Source organism: Lichenostomus cassidix, chromosome 10 (genome assembly GCF_008360975.1).
Source record: "Lichenostomus cassidix isolate B80296 chromosome 10, HeHo_3.0, whole genome shotgun sequence".
Taxonomy (NCBI): Eukaryota; Metazoa; Chordata; class Aves; order Passeriformes; family Meliphagidae; genus Lichenostomus; species Lichenostomus cassidix.
In genome coordinates this window covers 18,293,461-18,321,201 of record NC_139491.1, presented here as the reverse complement: position 1 = coordinate 18,321,201, position 27,741 = coordinate 18,293,461, and the positions used below count along the sequence as shown (strand labels likewise).

The 27,741-nt window shown below is 50.2% G+C and overlaps 2 protein-coding genes across 9 annotated transcripts in view; both read left to right on the top strand.

The window, feature by feature from the left end:
• Nucleotides 1-1,978: 1,978 nt before the first annotated feature.
• On the top strand, nt 1,979-9,297 carry SCAMP5 (secretory carrier membrane protein 5). Of its 2 annotated transcripts, none has more exons than XM_085071008.1 (7): nt 1,979-2,110; nt 3,703-3,779; nt 4,047-4,175; nt 5,845-6,001; nt 6,640-6,741; nt 6,902-7,019; nt 7,108-9,297. In XM_085071008.1, exons 2-7 carry the CDS (start codon nt 3,773-3,775, stop codon nt 7,300-7,302), a joined length of 708 nt encoding a protein of 235 aa, XP_084927134.1. In that variant the 5' UTR covers nt 1,979-2,110; nt 3,703-3,772; the 3' UTR covers nt 7,303-9,297. The 2 variants fall into 2 exon arrangements, with proteins under 2 accessions (XP_084927134.1, XP_084927135.1); XM_085071009.1 differs by lacking the exon at nt 1,979-2,110 and adding an exon at nt 3,287-3,305.
• A 1,184-nt stretch (nt 9,298-10,481) lies between these two features.
• Nucleotides 10,482-27,741, top strand: part of PPCDC (phosphopantothenoylcysteine decarboxylase) — a 33,583-nt gene continuing 16,323 nt past the window's right edge. The window contains exons 1-6 of one of the 7 annotated variants that reach the window (XM_085071012.1): nt 10,482-10,808; nt 12,356-12,522; nt 16,853-16,948; nt 19,205-19,333; nt 21,093-21,261; nt 23,445-23,977. In XM_085071012.1, the coding sequence (XP_084927138.1) occupies nt 12,370-12,522; nt 16,853-16,948; nt 19,205-19,333; nt 21,093-21,261; nt 23,445-23,536 (639 nt within the window). In that variant the 5' untranslated portion in view covers nt 10,482-10,808; nt 12,356-12,369 and the 3' untranslated portion in view covers nt 23,537-23,977. The other 6 variants (XM_085071013.1, XM_085071010.1, XM_085071011.1 and 3 more) reach the window with 6 other exon arrangements.

The following is a 27,741-nucleotide window of genomic DNA, read 5'->3' as shown; positions in this document are numbered from 1 at the left end:
CCAGACAGTAAAAGAAAAGGGAAAAATCCCTTTTATAAGACAAATCCCTTTGCAGAGCTCCAGCATGATGAGCAGAGGGATGTTGTAAGGCCCCTGAGGCCATTAATAAACCTGAATGTTCTTGACCAACCCCACCTGGGACCCCAACCCAGACCCTGCCCATGGCCCAGGAACTCTTTTTAAGCTCAACCCAGGGGTCTCAGTCCTAGTCTGAACTGTGTCAGGACTGGTCTCTGGGGCAGCAGCAGCTGGTCTGGACTCCAACCCACAGACTGACCCTAAACTGGACCTGTGGATAGATTTCCTTGGTTTTGAACCTGTTTGCTTGCTTGGAATTTGCTGCTTGATCCAGCCTCTTCTTTAAACCTGCCCATCCTCCCTAGCCTGCCCTGCTTAAGGAGTGCGGGATGGGCAGGGAGGCTCTTCCCTCTGTTATTCCCTTGGTTCCACAGGCATTCCCTGTGAAGGAGGAGAGCATACATCCCTTTGATTTCTGAATCTCCCTGATTGGAAAACCTGCAGGCAGACAGGACTGTGGTAGTGGTGAAGGCAAGGATCAGCTCTGTAGTTGCCCATTCTCAAAGCCTCAATGACTGTGAAGGTGCTGGGGGACCTGAGCCAGCAGAGATGCAGGTGGAGAGGCAATTTAGCTGAGAGAAAGCTCAAGAGATAAGAAATAAGGGAGAAGAAATAAGCCCCAAATCCCCGGGGTGCTCAGGGGCTCTCCAAGGCTCTGAGCACCCCCAGTGCTTGGCAGGAGTGGGGATCCATGACCCACCCCATCCCCTCCTCCCTTTCCCTGGGGCTGGGCAGGGGATGGAGCTGGATGTGCAGGGGTCCCTGCTCTCTGTGGGGAACAGCTCAGGGTCCAAGACCCAGAAAGGGGTCAGAGTGGACAGCTGGGCCCCCTGCTATGGGGTCATCTGTGGCACGCTGGCTTTCCTGCTTCCCTCTATTTTACCATCTGTGAAGCAGGCATTTTCCCTTTGTCTGCCAGGTTTCCTTCCTTGCATCCCCACAGCAACGCCGTTCACATGCCGAGGATTTTTGGCCACCAGGGCTCACTGGTGTAAAAAGATTTTGCTGCTTCCTTGCCCAGCTGTTCACATCTTCCTGTGGTGGGATGTTGTGCTTGCTGCCCCTCTGTGATGCTCGAGGTTGGGCCCTGGGAATGGAGGATGATTTAGTTGTTAAATAAAGTAATTTTCACAACACTTCACTGATATTCTCACAAGCACTAAGGCAGGAGGTCCAAGTGGTGTGCAGAGAACTCTGTGATGACATTGAGGACAAGGGACACAGCCTATGATCCTCAGGCTGATTTGGGATTTATATCCCCTTTAGGAGCTTTTGTTCCCTGTCCCATCTGAGAATCAATCCAGTCCCTTCCCCTGCCCTCTACATCCCAGCCTTGGCACCACTGGCAAAAGCAAATGACACATCCTCTGACCTTCATGCAACCACTATTTAATTACTGCTCCCAGAATGAAGCACAGCAGGGTGTGGACATGGAGTACCCCAAACTTGGCCTGGCTGGTGAGACCTGCTGGCTTCCCATTGCCTACTGGATACAGGGAGCCTGCATGCCCTGCCAGGGGCTGTCCCCCAGAGCCTCTGCGCTACTGAGGGTGGTCTTCTATCCATGTGGTGCTTGCCATGCCCCGGGATGGGGTCACTGCATCCCTGCCCCACAGAGCCCCCACCCCTATAAAGCCCCCAAGGCCCATAGAGCACTCCCAACCCCATGTAGCTCCCACTCCTATAGAGCCCCAGCCCCCTAGTGCCCCCACAGCCCTATATAGCCCCCACTCCCATAGATCCCTCCCAGCCCCATAGAGCCCCCATCCCTATGGAGCCCCCCACAGCGGCCCCGCCCCTTCCACTTGATCACGCCCCATTCCCCATGGCCCCGCCCCTCCGTCCGGCGGCATCAGGACCCTGGACAGCGGCGGGCGCTCTCGCGAGATCCCGGCGCTGCCCATAGCCCGGGCGGCGGCGGCGCCGCAGTCTCGCGAGAGCGCGGTCGCTGCGGCAGGAGCAGCACCGGGCGGGCGGGCGGCCGCCGCCACCCGCCGGGAACCGGACGGGACGGGACGGGTCACGCCACGTGGTGAGTCCCGGGGCTGTGGAGAGGGGAAACGCTTCGGGGGGAGGGCGCTGCATGCTCCCCCCGAGGGGATTGACCGCCGTTTGCACCGACCCCCCCCGCTCCGCACCCCACTTGCGGGGGGGGATGCGCGGCGTGGGGGCAGCCGCGGTGACCCTGCACACGCGTGGGTGCACCGGGGACCCAGCGGGGGGCGGGCCGCCCTTCTCCCGGATCCAGGCCACTGCCGGGAGGCTGCGCCCGCCTTTGAGGTGGGGATGCGTGGGGCACACAGCCCGTCACGCGTGGAGACCCGCGGGCAGCGATGCCCGGCGAGGCCGAGCCCTGGCTGCCCTCCCCAAACCCACCCCACGCACCAGAGGGGTTTCTCCTCGGTGCCATCACCCCTGAAATGAGCCCCCCCATTTTCCAACCACTCCACCATATTCCAACCCCTGCACCATATTCGTAATTTTGCAAAAGAAACCCCACCCGAATTTATCGAAATCCCGGTGTTTTGGCCCCGCGGTTGGGTCGGGGGCCGCCTGGTCGGGTGTCCCCGCTCCCGGCACACGTGGGTAGGGGCGGCCGGGGGGACGTCACCGAGCCCGAGGAGCTCGTATTTATAGCACTGGCGGGATGGAAGCATCCGGGGGCTGCCGGCGGATGTCGGGAGACGGAGAGCCCTGGGGGTTCGCTGTGCCTGGCCTGTGTCTTTGGCGCTGGGCAGTGGTTGGAGGGTGGGAAAAGACCCCTAGAGAGAGCCCCCCAAATCCCCCCGGGAGCCCCAGGCACCAACTGCTGAGACCTTTGTCCTGGGAAATGTTTTGGCTGCTGCCAGCTCTGCCCGGATAGCTGGAAGAGGGCAAAACCTGCAGGCAGGTAGGGATACGCCATCTTCACGCTTCTATTTAAAACCCCAGCTCTTAATTTTTGCTTTAATTTGTCTTAATTTTCACTTCTGGCAGAGATCTGAGCATTGAATGGTCTGGGATGGTCCTGGGATGCTGAGCTCCTGTCTTTTGCACCTGCATGCTCTGGAATGAGGTGCCAAACGACATGAGTAATTGTTAAGCCAGGCACTCAAGTGACTCATTAGTGACAATCGCCACTGATTTATTTTTTTTTCCAGCTGATTTCTCTGCTCTGATTTCCCTGCTCCCTTTTTGGCCTTGTTTTTGGCTTGGGCTTGCAGAGATGGCAGCTACGAGGCAGACAGGTAGTCCCCTGTGCTGGAATTCCGCAAAAATAATATTTTTTAAAAATTGTTTTGGGGCCAGGTAATGAACTTGAGGGCTTCAAACTACCCCCAGCCACCTCCTTTCCCTGCTGTCCTACCTGGCCCTCTCCTGGATGTAGGTCAGCCAGGAGTGGGAGGCCCCACATCACTGGATCCTCTCGTAATCTTCTGCCTTAACTGGTACATAAGCCTCAGCTAGAGGAGCCAGGATTTATCCCACTGCCAGCCAGGTGCCAGCCTGGATGTGTGATAGTTCAGTGTCACAGAAATGAAGCAAACTGTGCTGTCCTTGAGTTGTTTGGGAAAAGGGGGGAGGTGAAGGCTCTTGCAGAGATCCCTGACCACTTCAATCACCTTTTCTCTCATTCTCCTCCAGCTCTGCTAAAGCTCCCACATTTTCCCCAAGTATTTTTCCTGAGGAGCAGTGAGACTGAGCGTGTGCCGGCATGGCAGGTATGGGGGGCTCTAAAGCCCATCAGGGGCTTTACTGGCCATAATGTCACCTTGTTAGTTGCCAGAGGGGTGGTAGTTGTCCATGTCCAGGATCTGTGTGGCCAGTGAGGGCTGAATTTGATCCTTTTGGGTGGGTTGCTGGTGCTTTCCATGGGAAATCCTTAACTCCTGTGTAAAACTTGTCAGTTCTTGGGGCTATTTAGGAAGCCTCTTGGTTTTTGTTCAGCTCTGGGCGGTGCCTGACACCAATGAAACTTCTCCTTGCAGAAAAGGTGAACAACTTCCCTCCCCTGCCCAAGTTCATCCCCCTGAAGCCATGTTTCTACCAGGACTTCGATGCGGAGATCCCGCCGCAGCACCGGACCATGGCCAAGCGGCTTTACTACCTCTGGATGCGTGAGTGGCTGGGTGGGATGGCTGCAGTGGGATTTGTTTGCCTCTCCAAAGACTGCTCCTCTGGGAGATGCCAGCTGAAAGAGCAGGGCAAGGTCAGGGGAAGCCCTTCTCCCCCTCCAGGCCTTGGTGTCTCCTGTTAAAACCCAGGAATGGAATGTGGGCTGCAGCATCCCACAGATCCCAGCCCTTCCAGCCTCCAGGATGGAGCTGTGGAGCTGGCTTAGTGTCCCAGGGCCATTGATGGTGATGCTGCAAGGAGGAGATGGCTCAGACTGGAGGGCTGGTGTGCCTGCTCCCCAAAACGTGGAGCTGAAGGCTTCCCAGAGCTTGCCTGTTCCTCTTGCATGCCTCTGTGTGCCGTGCTGTGCTAACAGAGCTCTCACCAGCTTCCAGCTCTACAAACTATCCTGGATCTCTCTTCTTCACCAACCCCAGGCAGGGAATAGAGCCAGGGGGACAGGTCACACCCTAACATAGGTGGAAACGTGCAGGGCAAGCTGGCACCAGCATTTCATTTCTTTATAGAAGAACTTAGTTCCCTTATCAGGCATTTCCCCTGAACTTTGGAAGCATCAGTGCCCAGGGAGTGCCTTGTGCTTTTGAAATGGGTTAGGAGGAGCTGAGGTGACACCTGAGAGGCTGGGTGTTCCTGCTTTTGGCATAGCACCAGGCTGGCACCCCCAGGCTGTGTCCCGTCAGGAAGGTGGCCCTGGGGCAGCTTCATCATGTCAGGAGGGTTAGCTTGTTTAGGAATGGGAGGAAAAAAGAGCTGTGCTTCCCTGGGGAAGCTGTCTTGGGGGTCCCTGTCCCAGTCAGGCTGTTCTTCCTCTTAATGTAACAGAGCTCAGTTCTTGCTCCACAGCACAAGCACCAGCTCTCAGAGCCAGTTGCTATCCCTTGTTTCCTGCCTCCAGAGCTCCTCTCTGGGTCATTTTCTCCCCAACAGCTCCTGAGACACCCAGCACAGAGTGGCTGGAAGGTCCCTCCGTGTCCTTTAGGGCAGCCCAGGCAGCTGAGCTCCTTCCCTTGCCAGCTGCAGCTCTCAGGCAGGCGGCGGTGGGAGGGCTTTCGTTCTCGTCGAAATAATGAATCATTCTCCGAACTCGGAGGCGTCAGAATGCAGCTGAGCCTTCTCTGCTTTGTCCTGTGTCTGCTGAGCTGAGATTCATAGTCGGAGCCCTTGTGTGGCCTCTCCCCAAGCAGGGGTGGGCGAGGGAAATGTGTCACCCCCTGAACTGGCGAGGCGGGGTTGGGAGTTCAGGATTTTGGCTCTCAGTGGTGCTCGGGGATCTCCTGCACAAGCTCCTTCAGCAAAGCTGTATGTGGAGCAAGCGAGAAAGCTTTGCTTTGATTCCTCCAGTTTCCTTCTGTTAGTGGAAATGTGTCCTGGCTCGATGGGAGAGGGAGGATGTGACTCCTGCCAATTCTCAGATGCCTGGATCTGCTTAGGGGATTATAACTCTAAGTGATACATTGATTTTTCTCCTGTTACTCAGCTGAGACTTGTCCCCCTTTGGCACAGCCAGCCTCGGAATATGCTCCCAGCTTAATTTAGGGGAAGTCCAGCTAGGGCAAGACTCTGAGGCCACCTCCCTGGGGTCGGGGTCCTTGGTGTCTCAGTGCCACCCTTGCGTCCGTGCTACTCTGCTCTGTGTGTGTGTGTTTGCAGTGAACAGCATCACCTTGGCGGTGAATCTCGTGGGCTGCCTCGCGTGGCTCATTGGAGGCGGCGGAGCTGTAAATTTTGGACTGGCAATTCTCTGGCTCATTCTCTTTACACCCTGCTCCTATGTCTGCTGGTTTAGACCTATTTACAAAGCTTTCAAGTAAGTGGTTGCACCTGAGCCTGGCTTCCTTTTGCCTTTTTTTCCTTCATAAACGGTCAGTGTTTAGCTTGGGGCATTGCCAAAATAACTGGGGGAACTCCCTTCTGTGCAGCCCTTTAGCTTTACTTTCTAACCTTCAAAACAAGGGTGTTTGGGATTTCCTGAGGGCCAAGCCCCCAATCAGCTGATGTAAGGACACTCTCTGTGCCTCTGCGCAGTGGTGAAGATGTGGTTGGGGTGCCACTTGCCCTCTCATGCCTGAGGCATCTTTTATATTTTGCCACAAGTCTTCGAGGTGTTTGTATGGATTATCCATGGTGCTGAGGTCAAACCCCTAACCTAAAGAACTGGGGGTGTATTTATTCCCCATGTGGGATGCTGTGAGCTGAGAGCCATATCCCAGCACAGCTGTCCTCAAGCCCAGCTGACTGAGCCATGGGGAGGGTCTGGTACCCTGTGGCTTTCCCAGGTGCCCCGTGACCACCTCCAGCCTCTTGCAGTTTCTCCTTTGCCTTTAATTGTGCTTTTCATCACCCTCCTTCTAAACCACAGCCATGTCTGACACATGGTAACATCTCCCTTACCTTGGAGTACAGCAGGGATGGAGGTGCAGGGAGTGACTGAGCTTTCTCTTGCAGGACAGACAGTTCCTTCAGCTTCATGGCCTTCTTCTTCACCTTCATGGCGCAGCTGGTGATCAGCATTATCCAGGCAGTGGGAATCCCTGGATGGGGTGTCTGGTAAGGAGAATGCTGCTGTGTTGGGTACAAGGGTGGTCACCGTGGTGCTTTAGCATCTTCAGTGGTTCTCTCCTTGGGGAAGATGGTTTGAGGAGCTGGGAGGGCTGCTAGCAGTTTGGGAAAGCTGGTGAATGAACTGGTTGTTTCCATCTCCTTGCAGTGGCTGGATTGCAGCAATTTCCTTCTTTGGGACCAACGTGGGCTCAGCTGTGGTGATGCTGATCCCCACCGTGCTCTTCACGGCCATGGCAGTCTTCTCCTTCATTGCTCTCACCATGGTACGGCAGGAGTAACAGGGGTGCCAAGCTGCTTTGGGGAGCTCTGTGCCAGCTGCAGGCGCTCAGCCCCTCTGGATTTCACCTGCAGGTGCACAAGTTTTACCGGGGCAGCGGCGGGAGCTTCAGCAAAGCGCAGGAGGAGTGGACCACGGGGGCGTGGAAGAACCCTCACGTGCAGCAGGCGGCCCAGAACGCGGCCATGGGGGCGGCGCAGGGCGCCATGATGCAGCACGAGACGCAGTACTCGGCCACCCCCAACTACACCTATTCCAACGAGATGTGAGCAGCAGCGGGACTCTGTCCTCGGGAGGAAGAGCTGGGGGGGGGAAAAGGGAGGAGGAAGAGGAGGAGGAGGAAGGCTGAGCCGAGTTTCTGCAGCTATCTCAGAAAGTCAGAGTGTACCATAATGGTGGTTCTTTTCCTGTCTTTGTAACGAGATCCTCTGGGATTTTTTCTTTCTTCTTTGTTTTCTTTTTCTTGTCTTGAGCTTTTCTTTTCTCCTTTCTTTTTTGTTCTGAAGAGGCCATGAGTTGACCTGCAGGGCTCTTGTTGTGCGTGGTAGTCAATGTCCATTCACGTGTCTTCTTTTTCCCTGTGGAATAGTGTACGGTGGTGGTTTTTTAATTACTGTGGTGATAGGTGTGTATTAGAACCTCATCAGCCAAAAGCCCCCTCCACGCCCCCAAAAAGGGAAAAACAGCAACCAGCACCCATCTTCCCTCTTGGAATAAGCCCTGAACAATGGGTTTTTGATGTGTGTGAGTTTTCTTTTTCAGTTGGTAGGTCCAGCCACTTGCCACTGTCTCAGCAAGGGCAAGCAATCCTGGGAATTCTCCTTTTTCTTTTGCTTTTTAACTAGCAGGTGGCTGGCTGATTTAGCATTAAAAAAAAAAAAGAAAAGAAAAAAAAAAAGGGAAAAAAAAGATAAGAAACCCTCAATCCTGCTGTTGATATGCTGGAAGCCAAGAGATTCCTAATCTACACCCTGGCTCAGGATCTACAACTTCTCTCAGTGTGTGGTGTTGTAAGTGAGTAGTTTACACTTTGACGTGGAGGACCAGTGTGTGTGTGTGCGTGTGTGTGTGTTGGGGAGCAAGGACAGGTTTTCCCTGCGGGATACAGCCATCCCATTCTGGATTCTGCATCCTGAGTCTGTTTTTTTTTAAAGGCTTCTGTTTTGAAAAGCAGCTGTAAAAGCGGCAGAGCGTTCCTCAGAGGACCTACTCTTGGGCAAGGCTGCGGGTCAAATCTTGCCACCCTGTATCCCAGCACATCCAAGCAGTCTCCCTGATCATGGAAATAGCCAGGCCAAGATTTGTCCCTGTTTGCTTTGGAGGTTTGTGCTAATTTAAGGCTCTTTAGGAAACCTCCAGGCTGGAGGGAAGGACTCCTGCTCACTTGTGCTCCTAAAAAGCATGGTGAGATGTGGCCGTGTGTTTTCCTGGTGCAGGAATCCCTGTCAGGCTCTAATCCCTGCCCAGTTCAGGGATGTTGAACATTAAATAATGATCCTGCACCCTGGCAGGAAGGAGGCAGCTGAGCTCAGACTAACACCTCTAGGGGAAGGTGACTGGCACACCCTGGAAAAGATTGTGAGCGGGAGCATAAATGGGATGGATGCTGCAGGGCAGGAGTAGGGAAAGCTACTTCTCTGAGATGCTTTTCAACTCTAAATGCACTTTAAATAAGCCAAATTTTTCTCCAATTCCTCGAAAAGCAGCCCAAACAGAATCCAATCCAGCTCCTAGGCTCCAATATCTCCTGCTCGGCATAGGGAAGGAGCTCAGTATGCCACCAGCCAGGACTGTGTGAGTCCCCAGCCCCATCTGTCCTCTCCAGCCCTCCAGTGATGCTTGGATGTGACCCCTACCCCTGAGAATCACCCCAAAAAGGACCTTCTCTTCTCCAGCAAAGCACACCAAGATTAGTTTCCTTTTTGAGGGTATCACTCCAGTCATTCTGCAATAGGCAGTCATCTCTTGACCAGACTAAAATGCAGCTACTGATAAAATGCCTGTCTGTGTGTGTGTGTATATATTTATGTATAAAATGTCAGGAGAAAAGTAATCCTTTGCTAAGCCTATTATGTACTTAATCAGGTTAAATATTGTGCAATCCATTTCTAGCTCGCCTAAAACTTACTCTGCCAAACCACGTGCTCTGTCATCCGTGTCTGAAAAATGATGGATTAAGTGACTTCACCTTTTGCATTGACAATTAGATGCATCAATAATAACTGTAACGAGCTGTAACTAACAGACATTGCTTCAGCACCTAACCCTCCTCTCCAATGTGTCTCCTGAGTGTGTGAGCTCTGAAATGTTGCCTCTGTGGCTCCAACCAGGTGGGAAACCCTAGCCCCTGCTCTCACCTCGGTTATTTGTAAGCTGTCTCTGCTCCAGGTGGGGCTGATGTGGTTGTGATCAAAGCGTGGTGCTCCTGAAGCCCACAGGGTGGGAGAGATGGGATGTTCCTGCTGCTGGGCAAGAGGCAGCTCATCATAGAACACACCTAGTTTTCCTGAGGTTTCCCTGTTGGTTTCCATGTCCTGCAGGCAGCAAAGCAGAGCTCTCTGCTTCTTGCATTCCTTGCTGCTTGTTTGTAGCCAAAGGATGTCCAAATAACTGGTGCTTTTGAGCTGTATTTGCAAAGGGCTACCACAGGCTGCCCCAGATCTGTTATGCCTACATAATCAAGGAATGGTTTGGGTTGGAAGAGACCTTAAAGCTCATCCAGCAGGGACACCTTCCACTGTCCCAGGCTGCTTCAAACACCACCCAACCTAGCCTTGGACACTTCCAGGGATCCAGGGGCAGCCACAGCTTCTCTGGGCACCCTGTGCCAGGGCCTCCCCACCTCACAGGGAGGAATTCCTTCCCAATATCTAACCCAGCCCTCTGACAGTGTGAAGCCATTCCCTCTTGTCTGTGCCTCAGACAATAAACATTGAGTTCTTTAACCCACTTTCTCCAACCAGCTCTGTGTGGGTGCCCTGAATCCTGCAGAAAAGGTTTCACTCCTGGTCTGTAGCACTTTCCTGGGCTCAGATATCACCCCTGTCACTTGAGGGGCCCTCAGACCCTCTCCTCCACCCCGTTCCCCACACGCCTTCTGCGCCGAGTTCTGTTGCCCTTTGTTCCGTTCCAAAACCTTGCCACGAGCCAGAATCCCCCTTAAGACAACTTCCTAAGCAGCCTGAAACCACCGGCCTGCCTTTGGCGAGATCCCTCGCGTAGGCGCGACCGGGGCACCGAGGGGCACAAAGCCCTCCGGGGTGGCAGCGCCACCGCCATACCCCCGTGAGGGGCCGTGAGGGGCCGCCATGACACCCCTTCCTCCCGCCCGCCGCGCGCGCTGCCCGCACTAATCACCGCCGCGGGCGCGAGCAGCTGGCACCAATCAGCGCCGGGGGCGCGCGCTGCCCGGACCAATCAGCGCCATCTCCCGGCACCCCCTGCCGGTTCCGGTCCGGCCGCGGGCTGTGGCGTCATTCCCGCCCGGAGCCTCAGGCCGGAGCTCTGTGCTCCCGGAGCTCTGCGCTCTCGGCCCTCACGGCTTTCCCAGCCTTCCCGGCTCTCCCGGCCCTCACGGCGCTCCCGGCCCTGCCGCGATCGGTATTGGAGCGCTGTTGCTTGCGTTCTCGGAGCCCCTGGGGTTTCTAGGTGCTGCCGTGCCGCCTTTTGGAGCCGTTTTCAGCATCGCTACAGCATTAAAAATCGATTTAGTTAATCCTTAAGGGCCTGTAAAGTACTTGTTTTCTAGTGGCTGCTTCCCCACAGCTGTGTTTGGGTAAGAGGAAAGCGCGGCCCAGCACTTTTTTATCGTTATATTACATACATCTTTATATATACAGCTTTTATTACAAGTCTGTGCCGTTGTTTTATAACTTTTACCACTGTTTTGCTGTTTTTACCATTATTTTTTAACTTGTACCATTTAATTTTTTTTTACCATTTTACTATTTTTACCTTTGTTCTACCATATTAACAATGATTTTATAATTATGAACAATTTTTAACAATTATTTTATTATTTGTAAGCATTTTGTAAATTTCCCGCTTGAAAACTTCCGTTTTAATCCCCAGGCTTTAATTTGTGGATGTTTCAGATGAACTAATTGTCATTTAGAAATCTCAGGGGAAGTTTTGGAAACATCCTAAGGATGCTGTAACTAGATAATAATTTTAATTATTTTTCAGTAATAATAATTTGCAGATTTTAATTAGATACAGATAAATACGTGAAGTGTGGTGGTAGCATTGAAATCTACCAGTCAATGTGCTGCTGCATTTCCTCAGATCTTAATTACCCTCGCTAATCAGCAGAGCTGAAATTGGCCTTTTATCCTGGCAAGGTCTTTGATAAACACCTGAGAAACCTTTGGGGTTGGAGTTACACACAGCTCTGAGCAGAGAACGGAAACAGAAGGTTGTGGTGGTGGTGTGAAGGGTTAGCAGGGGTGTTTGTGCTGGGTTAATTCCTCTCTCTGGGTTATCCAGCCCCTCACTCCAACCTCTGAGACGATCCCACAAATCAGGGTAGCCTAAACATATCCATCTTTTTCTTTCCACCAAAAGTGATTCCAAGCCATTTAGTTTGAATAACAGCAATGTCACTAAAATGGAATAAATTTTACTGAATGTAATGTTTTTTCAAGAAATAAATTCACTGCTGATTACTGATTAGTTAATGATATTTGAGCTATCTGTGTTAATTCTAATGATTTTCTCACCAAAACATTAATTTCTGATTTTTATCAGTGTGGCAGCAGAACAGGGAAGCCAAGAGGAGACTTGAATTAAAGCTGCTAATTTCTAGTGCTGCTGAAAATATTTAGGAACACAGTAAGAAATAAGATGGTTGTGCATGCAGTGAGGCCCCACATTTTTAATTATTAAGACATCTCTGTATTTATTAATCACCAGAGAGTGCAAAGGGAAGGCAACTCAGCACGGGTTGTGTATCTTTACAGAACCTGATGTAAAATTTTTTCCCAAATTTATTCATTTATCTATCCTACATTCTGGACCATGTTCAACGTGTGGGAGTCTTAATTTTGAGAGGCGTGAACTTCACAAGGCTACACTTTCATAGCCTGTCTGCTCAAGTTTTAGGGGTCTGTTTGCCAGTATCTGAGAGACAATTGTAATGAAACATAAGGCTGCCCTTAAAGTTCTGCTGGTGCTTGAAAGCTTTGTAGGATGAGTGTTCTGGATGCCTCTGGCTCTTGCAGAGTCTGGGATCAGATCTGTGCCCTCGGGAATATGTTGGGGTTGGAGAGCTGCTGTGCTTGGAGGCAGTGTTAGTCCAGAGGCTCTGTTTTTCTGTGCCTGCAGTGTTTGATTGGAGCATGGAGCCCACCTCCCTGCCAGAACCAGGGATTCCTGCAGGAAACAGCTCATCCGTGCCGCAGAAAAAATTCCATGTCCTGGTGGGAGTGACTGGAAGTGTGGCTGCCCTGAAACTGCCCCTGCTCGTTGCAGAATTGCTGAAAATCCCTGGGGTGAGTGAAGCTGTTGGTGGAGCTTTGTAAAGTTGGAGTTTTCCTGGTTCTGAGGAGAGATCATGTGGCTTCTGCTGAAATGAAAAGTTCCTCCTTGGGGGCCCTTTAGTTTGAAAATTTCTGTGAGGAGGATTCCTCCTGTTTTAAATTTATGTATCTTTTTGTTTTGCTTATCGTTTCATACTTGAAAAGGTCTTTGCTTTGGGTGTTTTTTTTCCTGGAATTTGTCCTTGTCAGTCAGGTTATCAGAGGTGGTTGCAGACAGAGATGATGCTTCTGAAACTTGGAATCTCCAGGACATTGTAGTTTCCCATGGGTAGGATGTGGATTTTCCAAATATAAATGCAGCTGTCTGACCCAGAAAGGGAAAACTGATGTTGTAAAACCAGAAAGAGAAAACACAAACTGCTGTATGTGTCTGTGTAGTATTTTTTTAGTATTTGTTTTCTGGAGTAACAGAGATGCCCAGCAGAGGCCACTGGTGACTGATCAGGGAGGGAAACATGCTCTTTTCTGCCGCAGAATAAAGTTAAACATAGAAAACTTCCAGGATTTTAGAAATGGAGGAAATATTTTGGAGCGGTGAAATAAAAGAGTGGTAGGTGCATGAGGGTGCACTTTAATCTGCAGATTTGTTGGTTAGGTTGCTTCATGACTGTCCTTTGGGGTAATTTAGGAGGCTTTACCTTGTGGGTACATTGAGTAGAGGCAGAGGAGGTGCTGATTTATGTGGTTGCTGTTGATATCCAAGCTGGAAAGGGTACTGAACTGAGGCAGAGGTTGCAAAGTGAGGCCTTAGTGAATTTATAGCTTGACCTGACCTGTTTAGTGAGGTCAAATGTCCCAACCTGAAGTAAGAAGGACAAAGAAAAATGACACCAAGGAATGGGGTGACCAGCCCAGAGCCAGAGATAGGGATCTTTTAATCCTCTCCCTCTTGGATTAGCTTGGCTATCATCCATTTTCCTTTGCTTCTGGAGCTTGCAACATTCTTCTGTGCAGGTGACAGGCAGAATGCAGATGACCCATGATGGGAATGTGGGTCAAACCCTTTCCTTTTCCCTGAGTGTTTGTTTCATAATTAAAAGCTGCAGACAGCTGGACTCAAACTCTCTGTGCAGGCCCAGAGGTCTGTAACATCCTGTGCAGACTTTGTGGCCGCTGGTTTTAAGGCAGAAGAACCAAAAGTGAGACATCCAGGAGTTTCTAACAATTTATTAATCAAAGTTATTTATTTACTGTGATCTCAAGGCCTGCTGAGTCGGTGTAACTTTCCCATTGAATTTGTTGAGTCCTGCACAAGGCTGTTTCATTAATTTCTTTACTGCTGGAGCAGAACTTTACAAAGCAGACAGGGCAGGAGCAGAGGAAAGGCTTTTATACCAGAGGAGATGGTGGTTACAGGCTTGCACCCAGAGTGGTTAGTTTAAATTGATGTTTTGCCTGAAATGATCTGTGGTGAATGACTTGGCAGAGTGATTTTTCTGCTCATTAAACTTTAACACCTCCTCAGAGGTGCCAGAGGATGTGACTACAGCTCACTGCCTTATCTTTACAGACCTGGCAGTCTGGTTATTGCCCTTGCACCTGGTATGGGAGGAGACAGCAGTGTCTCATCATCTAACTCACTTGATTCCTAGAGTTTTTCAGTGTCTGGGCAGGAACACTGACAAAATCATACTGGCAGGATATTGATTAGCAATAGGCTTTGGAAAGACCTTAGTGCCTCTTCCAGTGCCTAAAGGGGCTCCAAGAGAGCTGGAGAGGGATTTTGGACAAGAGATGGAGTGACAGGACACAGGGAATGGCTTCCCACTGCCAGAGGGTAGGGTTAGATGGGATACTGAGAAGGAATCCTTCCCTGTGAGGGTGGGGAGGCCCTGGCACAGGGTGCCCAGAGAAGCTGTGGCTGCCCCTGGATCCCTGGCAGTGTCCAAGGCCAGATTGGGCAGGATTTGGAGCAACCTGGGATAGTGGAAGATGTCCCTACCCATGGCGGACGGTGGATCTGTAACATCTTGAATTTCCTTTCCAATCCAAGCCAGTCTGTGACCCTATGATAAAGAAAGGCAAGGACAAACTTTTCTGTGGGCAAAATGTTTTGCTTTTGAAGCTCCAGGATGTCACCTGGACTTCAGGTTTATAAATCACACCCTGTTGCTTCATTGTGCACCTGCCAGGCAGCCTCTGCCTCAGTTTGTAGGTGCCATTTCACAGAGGAGCTGCTCATTCTCTTGTGCTCAGGCTGTCTGTAAAGATTTTGCTGTCAGAAAGGAGAAAGTAATTAAAAAATAATCACATGGACCTCTTTACCCTGAGTAGAAAGGGCTGTGCCAGGAGAATCCTCTATCAGAGACCAACAGTGTTGCCTGAACACAGGAGAGCAGTTTTGTGGTAAAGTTTGTTTTGGAGATTTGGCTTAAGCTAAAGACCTCTAACTAATCTAAACTGTCTCCAGTGAGGGAGTTTGAGTGTGGCCAGACTGCCTTTGCTGTTTAAGATATCCACAGGCAAACAGAGGGTGTGCCAGGTAAATAGAAAGAATAAACTATGTAGGCTAAAGTGATCTTGAGAACACTGATCTCTTTCCAATGTAGCCAAAGGGACTTGAAGGACTTGCTGAGAAGGAGCGAGCCAGGAGCCCACCCCAGCACAAAACCTTCATTAGGGAGGGTATTTTTTTGGGGCTGGTGGGATTTCAGCCACCAGCACCCAGACTCCTTGATCATCCCTCTGGAATGTTCTGGTCTGGAATGGTTGGATGCAGTGCTTGATAGCCAGAGCTCTTCCCTAGTCCTGGGCTTACGCTTGGAAGAAATAATTTTTAAAAATTTTTATTATGGCACCATCTCAGAGAGCAGACATCCTCCTTCAAACTGCACAGTGCCCTTTAAACCCCACAAATAAATATTCTCGTGCAGACTGAGGTTAACACCTCACCCCAGGCCCACAGTGCAGCGGCGATAGCACCTTTGTGGGTGTTGCTGCTTGGCTCGAGCAGCTTCCTGTGGGGTGAGGTTAGCATGAAATAATACAGTTAGTTCGTGCCTGTGAGTGTGATCTTCACACTCAGAAACACTGCAGACACCTGTGATTCCAAGTCAGGGGTGCTTGGAGAAAAACAGACCTTTAGGAGATGAAAAAGCAAGCATACAGTACCAAAAATGTGCAGCTGTATTATCACATCACTTTTCTTTCAGGAAACAAGGAAAAATACCAATGACCACAGTATGCTAGGGCTGGGATTTTCCACTGCTCCCAGCTGTTATTCTAGTCACACAGGATGCAAGGAGCCAGCACTGCCTCATTCCCAGTCGAATAAGTGGTGTTGGGAGTTGGGTTATTGTGCTCTGTCTCATCTCTGCTGTTGCAGAGAACTTCTTGGGTCTTGGAGGTTTCCAGCAGTTGGTTGTAGCAAGGAGTGCACACACCAAGTGCCTCATCAGTTTTCTGCCTCAAGGCACAGTTTTCCAGCAGGAAGGAGCTGCTTGTGGGGCTGGTTTCTCCCCATCTCACTGTTGGATCAACAGAACTGGGCAGTGGGTTCTGTGGGCTGCTGGAAGGAGCAGGCAGTGGCCAATACCATGGAAAAGGAGTATTTTTCACTGTAATCAGTAGCCTGAGGTTCATCTTTCTAATTAACAGCGTTCAGAGTGCTCCATCCATGCGTTGGCCTGCCTGGTGACTGGTTTAAGGAATATGCTTGGGAAGAATTGCAGCTGGGAATTCAGTTCCATGTTGCATGGGCAGCCAAGGCATGCAGAGCCACTTGGACACTGCCTGATCCTGGTATGTGCAGGGTGCCTCTGGTTCACTGCCTGTGGCAGGAGCTGTTCACAGGAGCAGGCAACATTTGTCAGAGCTACAGAACACACAGAAACCAGGGAAAACCCCCCTTTTTCCACTTGTGAAGATTTCTGTGGGAGGAAATGAGGGGTTCACCTTAGCACCTTTTGTAAGTGTGTGTGTCAGATAAATATCTGAGGGATGGGATAGAGTTTCCCCAGTAGATGCCAATAAATGAAGGTTCCAGTGGCTTAGCAGGTTTATCTGAGATTTCAGAGAGAACCTCAGTCCTTTCACCCAGTGTCTCTTTGTGGAAGCCACTGGTTTGCTGCACAGAAACCCTGTGCTATGAGCATACCTACACAGAGATTTGTCTCTTTGTTTGGCAAACGTGCCTGCTTTAGGTTGACATGAGTCTCTGGCTCTTGTGGATGCCTGTGGTGGCCTGGCCTTTCAGCTGTGAGTAGGGGAGACCCTCTGAGAAGCCACAAAACTTTCAAAATTGTCCTCAAGTCTAACCAGTGGTATTTTTCTTTCTGCTTAGCTCGAGGTGAAGGTGGTCACTACTGAGAGAGCAAAACATTTCTACAATGCTCAGGAGATTCCTGTGACCCTCTATGGTGATGAAGAAGAGTGGCAGGTGAGTTCTTGCAAATATAAGCATTCCTTTAAGTTTCCTTGCAAGACACCACACTTAGTTCTTTTTTAAATGTGGGCCAAGACTCCCTCCTTGGTCTAGTAATGGATGTTTGGAATGTGGCTTTTGAAGGACATGCTGTAAATGAGGAGGAGGAGAGAGGCTTCCCTGATGGATTGGAGGATTTTGTCCTGCAGCAGACAGGGAGGGTAGCAGTGGTCTCTCTCCACCGTAGGCTCAGGGCTCTAAGAGGAGTGTCAGGAAATGTCAAGACAGCCACTGCAGTGCCATGGTGAGCATGTTTGGTGCTTGTCATGAGTCATACTTGTCAGGCACGCAGCAGCTTCATTCTCCTTAGCTCAGCTGTCGGGGCTGTGAACATCTCTGCACCCTGTGAAATGGCTTTTTCTCCTGACTGCAGTTTTATTGACACACTTTGAAAGTCCTTGAGTATGAAGAGGTTGGTTGTGTAAGCATCAAGATTTGTTTTCCCATACATTTCATCCCTGCTTTGCAGTACTGATCCGAGCACAAGGTGATCTCTCCTTACCCCTTCTCCTGCCAATGCACTCACAGATGAATATCACTTTTAAGTGGATGAAACATGTCAATGGCAGCAGTCAGGAAACTTTATGGCTGCCCTTGGGGATTGGAGACCTACTGGACCCCAGGGTGCTACAGCTCCAGGCAGTTATTTCTGAGGAACCCTCAGTGGGGTGATGGAAGAGGTGCAGGTCAGGCTTTGAGGTCTGCTGGCACACTGGAGAGCAGGCACAGAGCCCTTGTGGTGGGAAATAATCACAGAATGCTTTGGGTTGGAAGGGACCTTAAAGCTCATGCAGTTCCATCCCCTGCCATGGGCAGGGACACTTTCCGCTATCCCAGCTTGCTGCATCCTGGCCTTGGACACTTCCAGAGATCCAGGGGCAGCCACAGCTTCTCTGGGCAACCTGTGCCAGCACCTCCCCACCCTCACAGGGAATGATTTCTTCCAATATCCCATTTTACTGTGCCCTCTGTCAGTTGGAAGCCATTTCCCCTTGTCCTGTCATTCCAGGCCCTTCTCCAAAGACTCTGTCTATCTTGCTGGCTCCTTCAGGCACTGCAAGGACACACTTGGGTCATCACTAAGCCTTCTGTTCTCCAGGCTGAACTATCCCAATTCTCTCAGACTTTGCTCACAGGAGAGGTGCTCCATCCCTCTGATCAACTTGATGGCCTCCTCTGGATTCGCTGTGACAGCCTGCTCAACCTGTCTTTGTGAGATATTTCACTCTGGCAATAAAACTACGAGAAAAAACAGAAGTGAGTGGAGGAGGTGGGAAAGGTGTTCAGGAAGCCTCGGCTTTCCGGATGCTGCCTTTTTGTTGTGGCTTCCCATGACTCAGAGAAGGAGCAGTTTGTGGCCCTGGTGCACCCAGTGCTGGCCTGTGGTTGGGTGTCCTCTGGGGAATAAGCACCTGATGCTGTTTGCTGCTTCTCAGGACTCTTTCCCAGTTAACTGAGTTCTTAAGAGCAGGGTTCTTTTGAGCAATTCAGGGCTTTAGTGAGAACAGAAATACTCACTCAGGAGTGAATATGTCAAGGAGAAGCTGTGGCTGCCCCATCACTGGAAGTGTTCAAGGCCAGATTGAATGAGCCTTGGAGCAACCTGGTCAAGTGGAAGGTGTCCCTGCCCATGGCAGGGGGTGGAGCAAGGTGAGCTTTAAGGACCTTCCCAACCCAAACCATTCTGTGATTCTAAGAGCCAACAGAGGAAGGAAGTGCCCAGCTGGCTAAGCCTCATCCATCCTGTAGGAAGCCAACAGGACACTGTTCCCTGCAGTACTTAGGAGGCTTTCCTTTGCTGCTGTGAGTGGTGTTGTGCATCCTAATTAAAAGTAACTTGTTCACTTAGGGGTCTGTACCTTGTGAGAAGCCAGTGGGCAGCTTCATTTCAGTGTGAAGCTTATAAATCACATGGGTTCCCCAGGAAACATGTCCCTGTTTTGGGCCTGCCTGGCTTCAGCTGCTTGTAGGATGGAGCTCTTAGGAATAATTCCAAAGCTAAGGGATGCTGTGGATGGGGACAGGTCTTTCCTATGAGTTGAAACCCCTGGTTGTCAGATGTGTGAATTGTCTTTGTGGGGAAAGGATCCCGCCATCCACTGATCCGCTGCCATCCCTTAACTGTGCTCTGGAGGCACAGGAATTGTGTTTTCTGAGGTGGGATTGATGAGGTGTGTGAGGTTTGTGCTCCCCACCTTATCTCTCCCGCAGCTGTGGAAGGGCCGCTCGGACCCCGTCCTGCACATCGAGCTCCGGCGCTGGGCTGACCTCATGGTGGTGGCACCTCTAGATGCCAACACGCTGGCAAAGGTTGCCAATGGCATCTGTGACAACCTGCTGGTGAGTAACCGAGCTCTGCCTGCTAGTGCTGCCACCCCTCAGGACTGCCTGACCTTACCTTCATGGAGACTTGGGCTTCAGCATCACCAACAGTGACATTTGCATGTGCTGCTGCCACTCCATCTGCTTGTCTCTCTTCCCCAGCATGGCTCCCCTGCTCCTTCTCTTTCCTTCCCTGACCTGTGTCCCTTCCCACTCCTCAGCTCTGTCAGTCTCTTGTCTTATTTCCCAGTCCCTGTTTTGTGTCTTCCCTGCTTTTTCTGGAGGGTGGTATTTCTATCTGCCTCCACCTTCTCTCTGTCATTCGTACACTCACTCACTCTTGAGTTCCTCTACGTTTTTTCAATGCAATCTGGAAAGACACCTGTGAGATCAGATAAAACTGTTTACTTCCTGCTACTTCACCACCTCCCTCACCTAACATAGCACAGACTTTCAAACATACTCATGCCCACTTACCTCCCAGTCTCAGCTACGGAGTATTTTGCTTGTCCAGACTTGTTTTTTTGGTATTTAAAGTGCTCTTGAGGCTCTTCAGGCTAATCAGAAAGTGTATTAAAAGAGAATCTGCTTCTTTGTTGGGTGCTGGGGACCTTCAATGGGGCTGAATGTTTTGTGGCCAGACATTAACCACACAAAAGGTCTCAGGCAGCTGCAGATCTGCATGACTTACAGCCTTTCGGGTAAGAAGTGCCTATAAATGAACAAAATCCGCCCAGAGCAGATCACTGGGGATCTGAGAGAAGCCAGAAAGAGCTGTGGGAGGGACAAGCAATGTCTTGTCCTTCTGGGTCTTTTGTGGGTGTGCTGGTTTAGCAGAGGGAAGAGCTCAGGAAGGATGTCAGGGATGCATGGCTTCACAGACTCCTGCCAGTCCTTTTGGAGAGCCTTGGGAAGGGAAGAGGCAGCTCCAGGAAAGGGAAGTGAATGCTGGAGGTGCTGGTTGGCAGTTCAGAACAGGTTCCAGCAGATTTGGTTGTGCTAGGAAGGGTTGAAGTCACAGGGTATAAAAAAGGATGGGCAGAGTTCCTGTAAGGAGAACTGAGCTGTGCCCTTGGAAGCTCCTTTGTTTGACTTAAATGCAGCAAGGCCTGGAGAACCTGATGGACACTGCACTAAGAACAACCAGCATTTATCTTTTTGTGGGGATGAGGTGATCCTGGGTTATCTGGAAATGCTGAGGAGTCAGATTTGATTCCCTGTAGCACACAGGAGCTGCCAGGTGGTTTGTAATCTGCCAGCATCTCCTGCCGCAGCCCAGATGCGCTCATGTTCTCCTCTGCTTGTATCCTGGAAGCACCAGTGCTTCCCCTGTGGGGAGTTACGGATCCAGTTGGCATTTCATTTCAGGAAGACTCATTGCCAACTTTCAGTGTTTAGCTTTGCAGCTGGCTTATCTGAAGTGTTGCCCTGGGGATTTCTCTGGAGCTGATAAGATCTGTGGCCACCTCTCAGCTTCTCTGTCTCCCACACAGTCTGTGTAAGTCCTGTTCCAGCTTGGTTTGCTCCAGCCTGGGCTGCTGGCTGGAGCAGGGTGGGATTTATCCTCTGGGTAGCCTACCTCATCTTTCCTGCCTGTCAGAGATGAGCTTGGCTGGAATGTGATACAAATTAGTCTCAGCCCATGGGTTAGTCCAGCTGTGCTGACAGATTGAGGCTTTTGGCCTCAAAATGACACCCAGGCTGGGAAGGCACTTCTGTGCAGCAAAGGGATGGGAAGGAATAAGGAAATCAAACCCTCTCTTGGCTTCTCCTGCAGACTTGTGTCATCCGCGCGTGGGACCTGAGCAAGCCTTTGCTCTTCTGCCCGGCCATGAACACGGCCATGTGGGAGCATCCCATCACAGCTCGGCAGGTGGAGCAGCTCAAGGGCTTTGGCTACACGGAGATCCCCTGTGTGGTGAAGAAACTCGTGTGTGGAGATGAAGGTCAGTCCTTTTCCGTGGCTCCTGCCCCTTTCCCTGTCTGAGTGCTGCCCTCATGCTGGAGGGATGTGCTGCCTTTTGCTGTGCAGCCACAGAGATGTCAAACTGCCACGGTTTGTACAAACAAGCTGAAGCTTTGCTCTGTATTATCCCTCTTCATTAATTTTAAGTAGTCTTAAGACCACTTTAAAAGGCTACTTAAGACATCATTTCACATCAGCCTGCTATTGAACAGAGATGCTCATTGAGGAAGAGAGGAGATCACAGAGGGGAAGTTCTGTGTTGAGCATTCTCAGCCTGGGATTTGGGTGTCCTGACTTTGCCTGCTGCTGGGACTGGGGTCTGTTTTCATCGCGCCTCAGTTCCGTCATTGGGATTGAATCTTGTCCCTGAGAGCAGACAGTGAGAAAAGCCCTTTGCAGATGTGGCTGGGGGTGTAGCTGGACACACATTTAACATTTGTTGTTGTTGTTGCCTGGGTTACTTTTTAGCTTCCCAAACAAGTTTTGATTTGGGCTTTTGACACCAGAGTTCTGTGAAGTGAAAGAAGGGTGTGGAGGAAGTTCAGATTCAACACATCTAGCTTGCAGTGGTAAAAGAAATAATGGTCTCATTTGAGTTTTAGGAGCTGCATTAAATGGGGGTATTTTGACTTTTGAGAAAGGTTTTGGTGCAAACCATTTGGGTGAATGGATTTGCTTTTTTATTAAAATTTTATTGGGCAAATCTCTGTAAAATGTCCCCCAGTTCCAGCCATAGCAGCTATTACCTGCACAGTACTATGCTCCTGCTTTTGTGTGACAACCCCAACTCCAGCAGGATTGTAACCACCCTGTCAGTGCAGTAAACAGTCTGTAGAAAACACAGGATGTTAAAACGTCCTTCATAGTTAAATTTTAGGCCTGGCTTAATTTTGGAATCCTTAGGTAGGTGAAATGCCTCTAAAGTTTTTAACTTTGAAGTGCCTGTCTAGTATTTTTGGAGCTGAAAACGAAGAAATATTTACAATTAGGTAAGTGTAGTCAAGTAACTCAGGCATCAGTTGAAATGTCCTGGATGATTATCCTTCCACTGGGATTTTAGACACGATGACATCAAGTTTTTTAATATCCAGCTCAGCTGTCTCAGCTGTGAGAGTGAACTGCTGAAGGACCTTGGAAGAGAGGGATGGAGGGATGACAGGAGTAGCCACATCTGACTTGACTCCACTTGTGCTTGTGAGTCAATCCACAGCAAGATTTTCCCGTTGGCAAACACCAGGATTTTCCTGGCAGTTTGTAGGGAGATTATGGCAGGGCCCTAATGGATTCCATCTCTCTGAATATCCAAACTAGTCTCCACAACTGACTTGTTTTCACCCCTTCCCCTTTTCTCAGGCCTTTCACCCCACAACTTTTTCCATGTTCATTTTGGTTTGGTGGCTTCCATCCATGCAGGGGTTTCCCTGGTTTCCACACAGGCAGCACATAGCAAAGCTCACACATCTGGTGCAGGAGACATTTGGTTTTCACCAGTTTTGTCTGTTGACACTGTGGTTTGTTTTGCTCTGGGAGCTTTCTCTTCCTCACCCCATGTGGTTGGGTCTCACCTGAAATGCACCAAATCCTCACTGCCATCAAGTTTTACCTCATTAGTTTTTCTCCCTTAGTAAATGGGTGGGTTTAGACAGAAAGTCCAGCTTAGAGAGTTAGAATAACAAACTGAGTTCCTTGGTTGGGTAGTTTTTATTCTGCCATTATCTTCATCCTCCTTAGCTGGATTTCTAGAGCCTGGCACACGGGAAGATTTCCACCCATAGGTGTGAGCTGTGCTGTAAGAGTTTGCTTTGCTAAACCTAAAAATCCAGCTGTGAATTGCCAGAGGTATTGAAGAATTGAGTGGTAGAGGAAGAAGGCAGGCCTTAGAAGTGTTCTGGAAGGGTGTAGCTGTGCCAAACCATGCAGAGGCAGTCAGGGAATGTCTCTTGTTGGGTGCAGCACTTCTCCTTGAGATGAGGAGAGCTGAAGGGTCCAAATCTGCCTGCAGTTTGTCCACAGGATGCTCCAGACCTTCTGGGATTTACAGGTGTGAAAAAAAGAAAAACAGCACCTCCCAGAACTAATTTCTGCTGTGCAATAAGGCATATATTTTAAATTATGAGAGCAATTAGCCAGCAGGACAAAATATCAAGAGAGACTCCTTTTCAGTCTTCCAAAGGAGACAAATACCTGTGGGAGAAGCAGTTTTCCTCAGCTCCAAGCAAATGAGAAGAGTGGATGGTCTCAGTTCCCCGTGCTAAGTTCAGCACTCAAGGTTAGACAAGGTGATTTAATCATCTCTGGCTTTAAAATTCTGAACCTGAATTTAAAAACTATTTCAAAGGGAAGCAGCAGCACAGCATGGAGTAGATGTTCACCTGGTAGACAACCAGGCTGAAAGGAATCTCCTTTCCATTTTGTTCTGTTCAGCACTCAGCCTTCTCCAAGAGTTGCTCCCAAGATTCAGGCTGGTGGGAATCCAGGACAGCTTTCTCTAAAAGAGGTCATTTCTCCAATGCAGAGTCTCAGGAATGGTATGGATTTGGCAAATCTTGTATAGGCAAAGACCACTTTAAAAAGATACTAAAAAACCACATTTACCCTGCAGAAAGGAGGTGAAATAGGGAATTTTGCTCTACACATGCTGTTTTGGGACAGTTTTGCCCTCACCCTGGATTTCACAATGTGGTTTTGCTCTTGCCCTGCAGGCCGAGGTGCCATGGCAGAAGTGTGGACCATCGTGGAAAGAGTTAAAATGATCCTTGAAGAGCGAGATGTGCCAAGGCAGAGCTGATGTTTTGGCATGTAAATGGTGGTTTTGTGCCTTCCTGATGGTTTGGAGATAAACCCAGCAGGAAGCTGGGCTGGGCTGCCCTGGTACCCATGGCATGCATACCTTTAGCTGCTCTTCAACAGAAGGAGCCAACGGTTGTCCTCCAGCTGGTGCCAAACTGAAATGTGGTACCTCACCACAGACTTTTAAAAACCAGAGCCAAGAATGTGCTGCTTTAGTGTGGAAAACCCTGTGGTATCTTGCAGAGAGGGAGTAACTGTTCCCAAGGCTGCTCAGTCCCCAGTACTTCACACGTGTTCTGTTCTGGGGATGCTGCAGAAGGTGTTTGAACTCCAGTGGTTCTAGAGAGGAAAAAAACTGGAAAATTCTGGTGATGGGGTAATTCCAGCTCCTTCCAGCCAGTGTGTTTTGGACCATCCCTGCGGTTCAAAGCCTGGTCCATAGCTGTGCTGGCTGCACATTCCCAGCAGGAGTCACTGTCCAAAAAGCATTTTCCATCCGGGGACTTAATAAAAAAGAGTTTTTAATCCTGCCCCTATTGAATTGCCTCTTGTGACTGCTGTGGGAGGTGTTCCCACCCAGTGTCTTTGCTAAGTTGTTGTGTCTGCTTATGTTTTTTTATCAGATATGGAGAAAAATTGCCTGAAAGGAGCTTTCCAGTCCTTTTGCCCTTTTGTAGTTGTTGTCTGGAGAGGGATGCAGGCATCAACTTTTTTCCAAAGTGCCTCCTGCCCATCTGGGTACTCCAGTCAGGAAATGAACAGGCCAGGCCCTCATGGAAAGCCATGGGTGGGTGTTTCCCAAGGGAATGAAGTCAAAATTCACCTTTGATGACCTTTTCAGCTTGAAAATTAACTGCCAGGCATGAATAAATTGGGAAATCCTGTGCCATTGTGGGCCAGACCAGGCTGAGGTCCCCCTGTCCAGCCTTTCCTTGGGAACACAATCTTGCTCCTGAGAGGAGTGGGAGCTGTGGAACATAGCACTGCTGATCCACAGAGTTCATTTTTGACTAAACCCAAACGAATTAAATGCCTTGGGTAAAGCATGTGCATCCTGCCTGTAGGGGAAACCTCCAGCCTGCTGTGCACAAGGGAAGAGGTCAGCAGGTTAGGTTGGCTTGACTTACCCATCCTGCACAAGCAAAACCTCTGAACATTCCCTGTTTTGGCTCTTCCACTGACAGAGATTAAGTCAAAGCTTCTGAGAAGGATCTTGGTGTTAGCAGAGCTTGTGGTTCTCACAGAGGGCTGTAGTGGTGTTGCAGCTGTGACCTTCGCATTTTGCCAGGATTTATGGAGTGACCTGCATCATTTGCTTGTGTTCTTACACAGTGAAAGCTCTCAGCCTCTCAGAGGACCTTACCTTAAGCTCACTGACAGTAGAAGAGATGGTTCCTGGCTTCAGTGAGTTTTGATGGTGAATGTTGGTTTTCCTGCTCACAGGGAAATGTGTGTTTTGGCTGTTACAACTGACATTCATCCTTGGGGCTCTGCCATGTGTACCTCCTGTGGCTGGAGCTGTTTATCCTTCCTCCTGGTCCCTGACTTGGCAGCACAGAAAATCCAACAGAGATCCCCCATCCCAGGACAAAACACCATTCCTCCCTGATAAGAGCCTTCCTCTCTTCAAAGCCTGGTTTGCTGCCTTAAGCTGCTCCAGAAATGTTGACAAACGATGCTCTGCGTAATTGCTGTGATTTTTTAATGGTAAGCAGGTTGTGATAGCATTCCAGGCTGGGATAAATCCATGCCCAAACCACCTTCCCTTCAGGGCAAAAAGAAGAAACAGTTATGTTCTTTCTGGGAGGCAGGAGCAGCTTCCAGCCTGGTGCAGGCACAGGTCCCCACCCATGGCTAGGGAGGTGCGGCAGCCGGTGGGCAGGAGCTGCTCCCTGGAAAAAGGGATTAGGAATGGAAGCTGAGGGAAACCCTGTCTGCTTTAGGATGTGACTTTGGGACAGTGTTTTCCTAGGATGAGGCTTGGGGTGGTGATGAAGGACCTGATTCCGAACCAGGGCACTGTGCCAGCTCGGAGAGTGGGCACTGCCAGGCTCGCCTCAGCCAGTGAGGTCACCAAGAGATGTTGAGTGATGGATCCCTCACGGCATTCAGGCTCCCACCTCCATCCCACACAGCTCTCTGTGTGACTCAGGTTCACAGGGCAGGCCTGAGACACTTCCCATGAGCTTTTTCTTTTCCTTCAGCTCTTCTTTTTAAGCCGCCTGCTGATTTTTTGTTTCACTTTCCCATGCAACTCTCGGATGACCGAGGCAGCACCCCCACGAATCCTGCCACGTTGCAATTTCATTCATCCTGCTCAAAACTGTTTCTCTCAGCATGGCTTGGGAGTGATAAAGAGCTGGGACAAAAGCTCAGCGAAGGCAGCAGCCCACCTCCTCTCCTGGCTTGGATGTGCCTCTCAGCATCCCTGTCTCCAGCTGCCTCCCCCCATCCCAAACTCTATGGCATCCCTTTGCTGCTTGGATTTGGGGGGCACTGGAGGAGGATGGGGATACTGTGATGCTGCTTTGGTCTGGCTTTGATTAGGAGTTGGCACCCCAGCTATGACTTGGGGTGGGAATTGCATCGTCTCATGTGCCTGTCCCATTCCACTCCTCCATCTTGGGAGCCTGTAACAGGGAAAAAAAACCTCTTAAAAAAGTGACAATCCCCCCCCGTATTTAGGCTTTCAGCAGCAGTCTGTCTGTGATGCACCTGGTGCAGCAGCTTTGCACCCCGGGGCTCCGGATTTGGCACCTGCCCCCCCGGGAGCAGGGATGCCACCCACTCTGGATCCCCAAAGCACGTGAGGTGGCAGGAAGTGGGTTTGTTCCCCGACCACATCCGAGCTGGGCGCTGGGAGAGGCCGGGGGCTGCCACAGCGTGACAAATCGGCGGTGGCAAGTGAGAACTGGGGGTGTTTGTTGGTTTTTTTCCTTTCCTTGCCCTGGCAGGATTCAAAACAACACCATGAGACACAAATCTTCTTCCTGTAAGATTGCAGTGACAGGGTTGTTTGTGGAAAAGGGAGATAATCCAAAGGGATGGTGGTGGTTCTGATGCCTAAGCAGGCTTCCCTAAAACAGAGGCTAGACAAAGTTAGGAGAATAAAAAGCAGTTAAATTTATTGAAGGGCCTTGAGGTGCATTTAGGGCAGTCACAGCCCACCCAGGGGCTACACCCTAAATGGGGAATGGGTCACGAGTTTTTCATATTTTATAAGTTCTGTTCATTTGCATATCAGGGTTAATCCTCCAATTACAGCTTCAGGTAATGAAGTCAATTGCTCCAACTTTGCTCCCCCCAATTCACTGTTGTTTACATATCTTGGGGCCTGAGACAGTAAGGTGTCCTTGAGTTTTGGGCTTAGAGAGGAATTGTTTTGTCTAAAAACGCTGAGGACAGCAGCTTAGCACCCGATATGGAGCCTAGAGTTATACACTACAGGATTACAGACACATGGAAAAATACAGAAGCTAAAATCCTAAGGCATCAGTTCCAACCTCTGCCCTCCTGTTTTGCTTTCCATGTGCTTAATTTTTTTGTCTCACCAGCCCTCCTGACTTGGGAAACATTGGGAGGCAGCTGAATCACCCTGACTGGTGATAAGGCTGCTGCCAAAAGACCCAGCACGGCTCGGCACAGACTCCTTGGCAGCAGCAACACTGAT

Bases quoted from the DNA above. Each gene is read 5' to 3' on its own strand.
- SCAMP5 (XM_085071008.1), top strand. The intron at 6,742-6,901 runs GTAAGGAGAATG...ATCTCCTTGCAG, and splicing joins ATCCCTGGATGGGGTGTCTG to TGGCTGGATTGCAGCAATTT. The intron at 7,020-7,107 runs GTACGGCAGGAG...TTTCACCTGCAG, and splicing joins CCTTCATTGCTCTCACCATG to GTGCACAAGTTTTACCGGGG.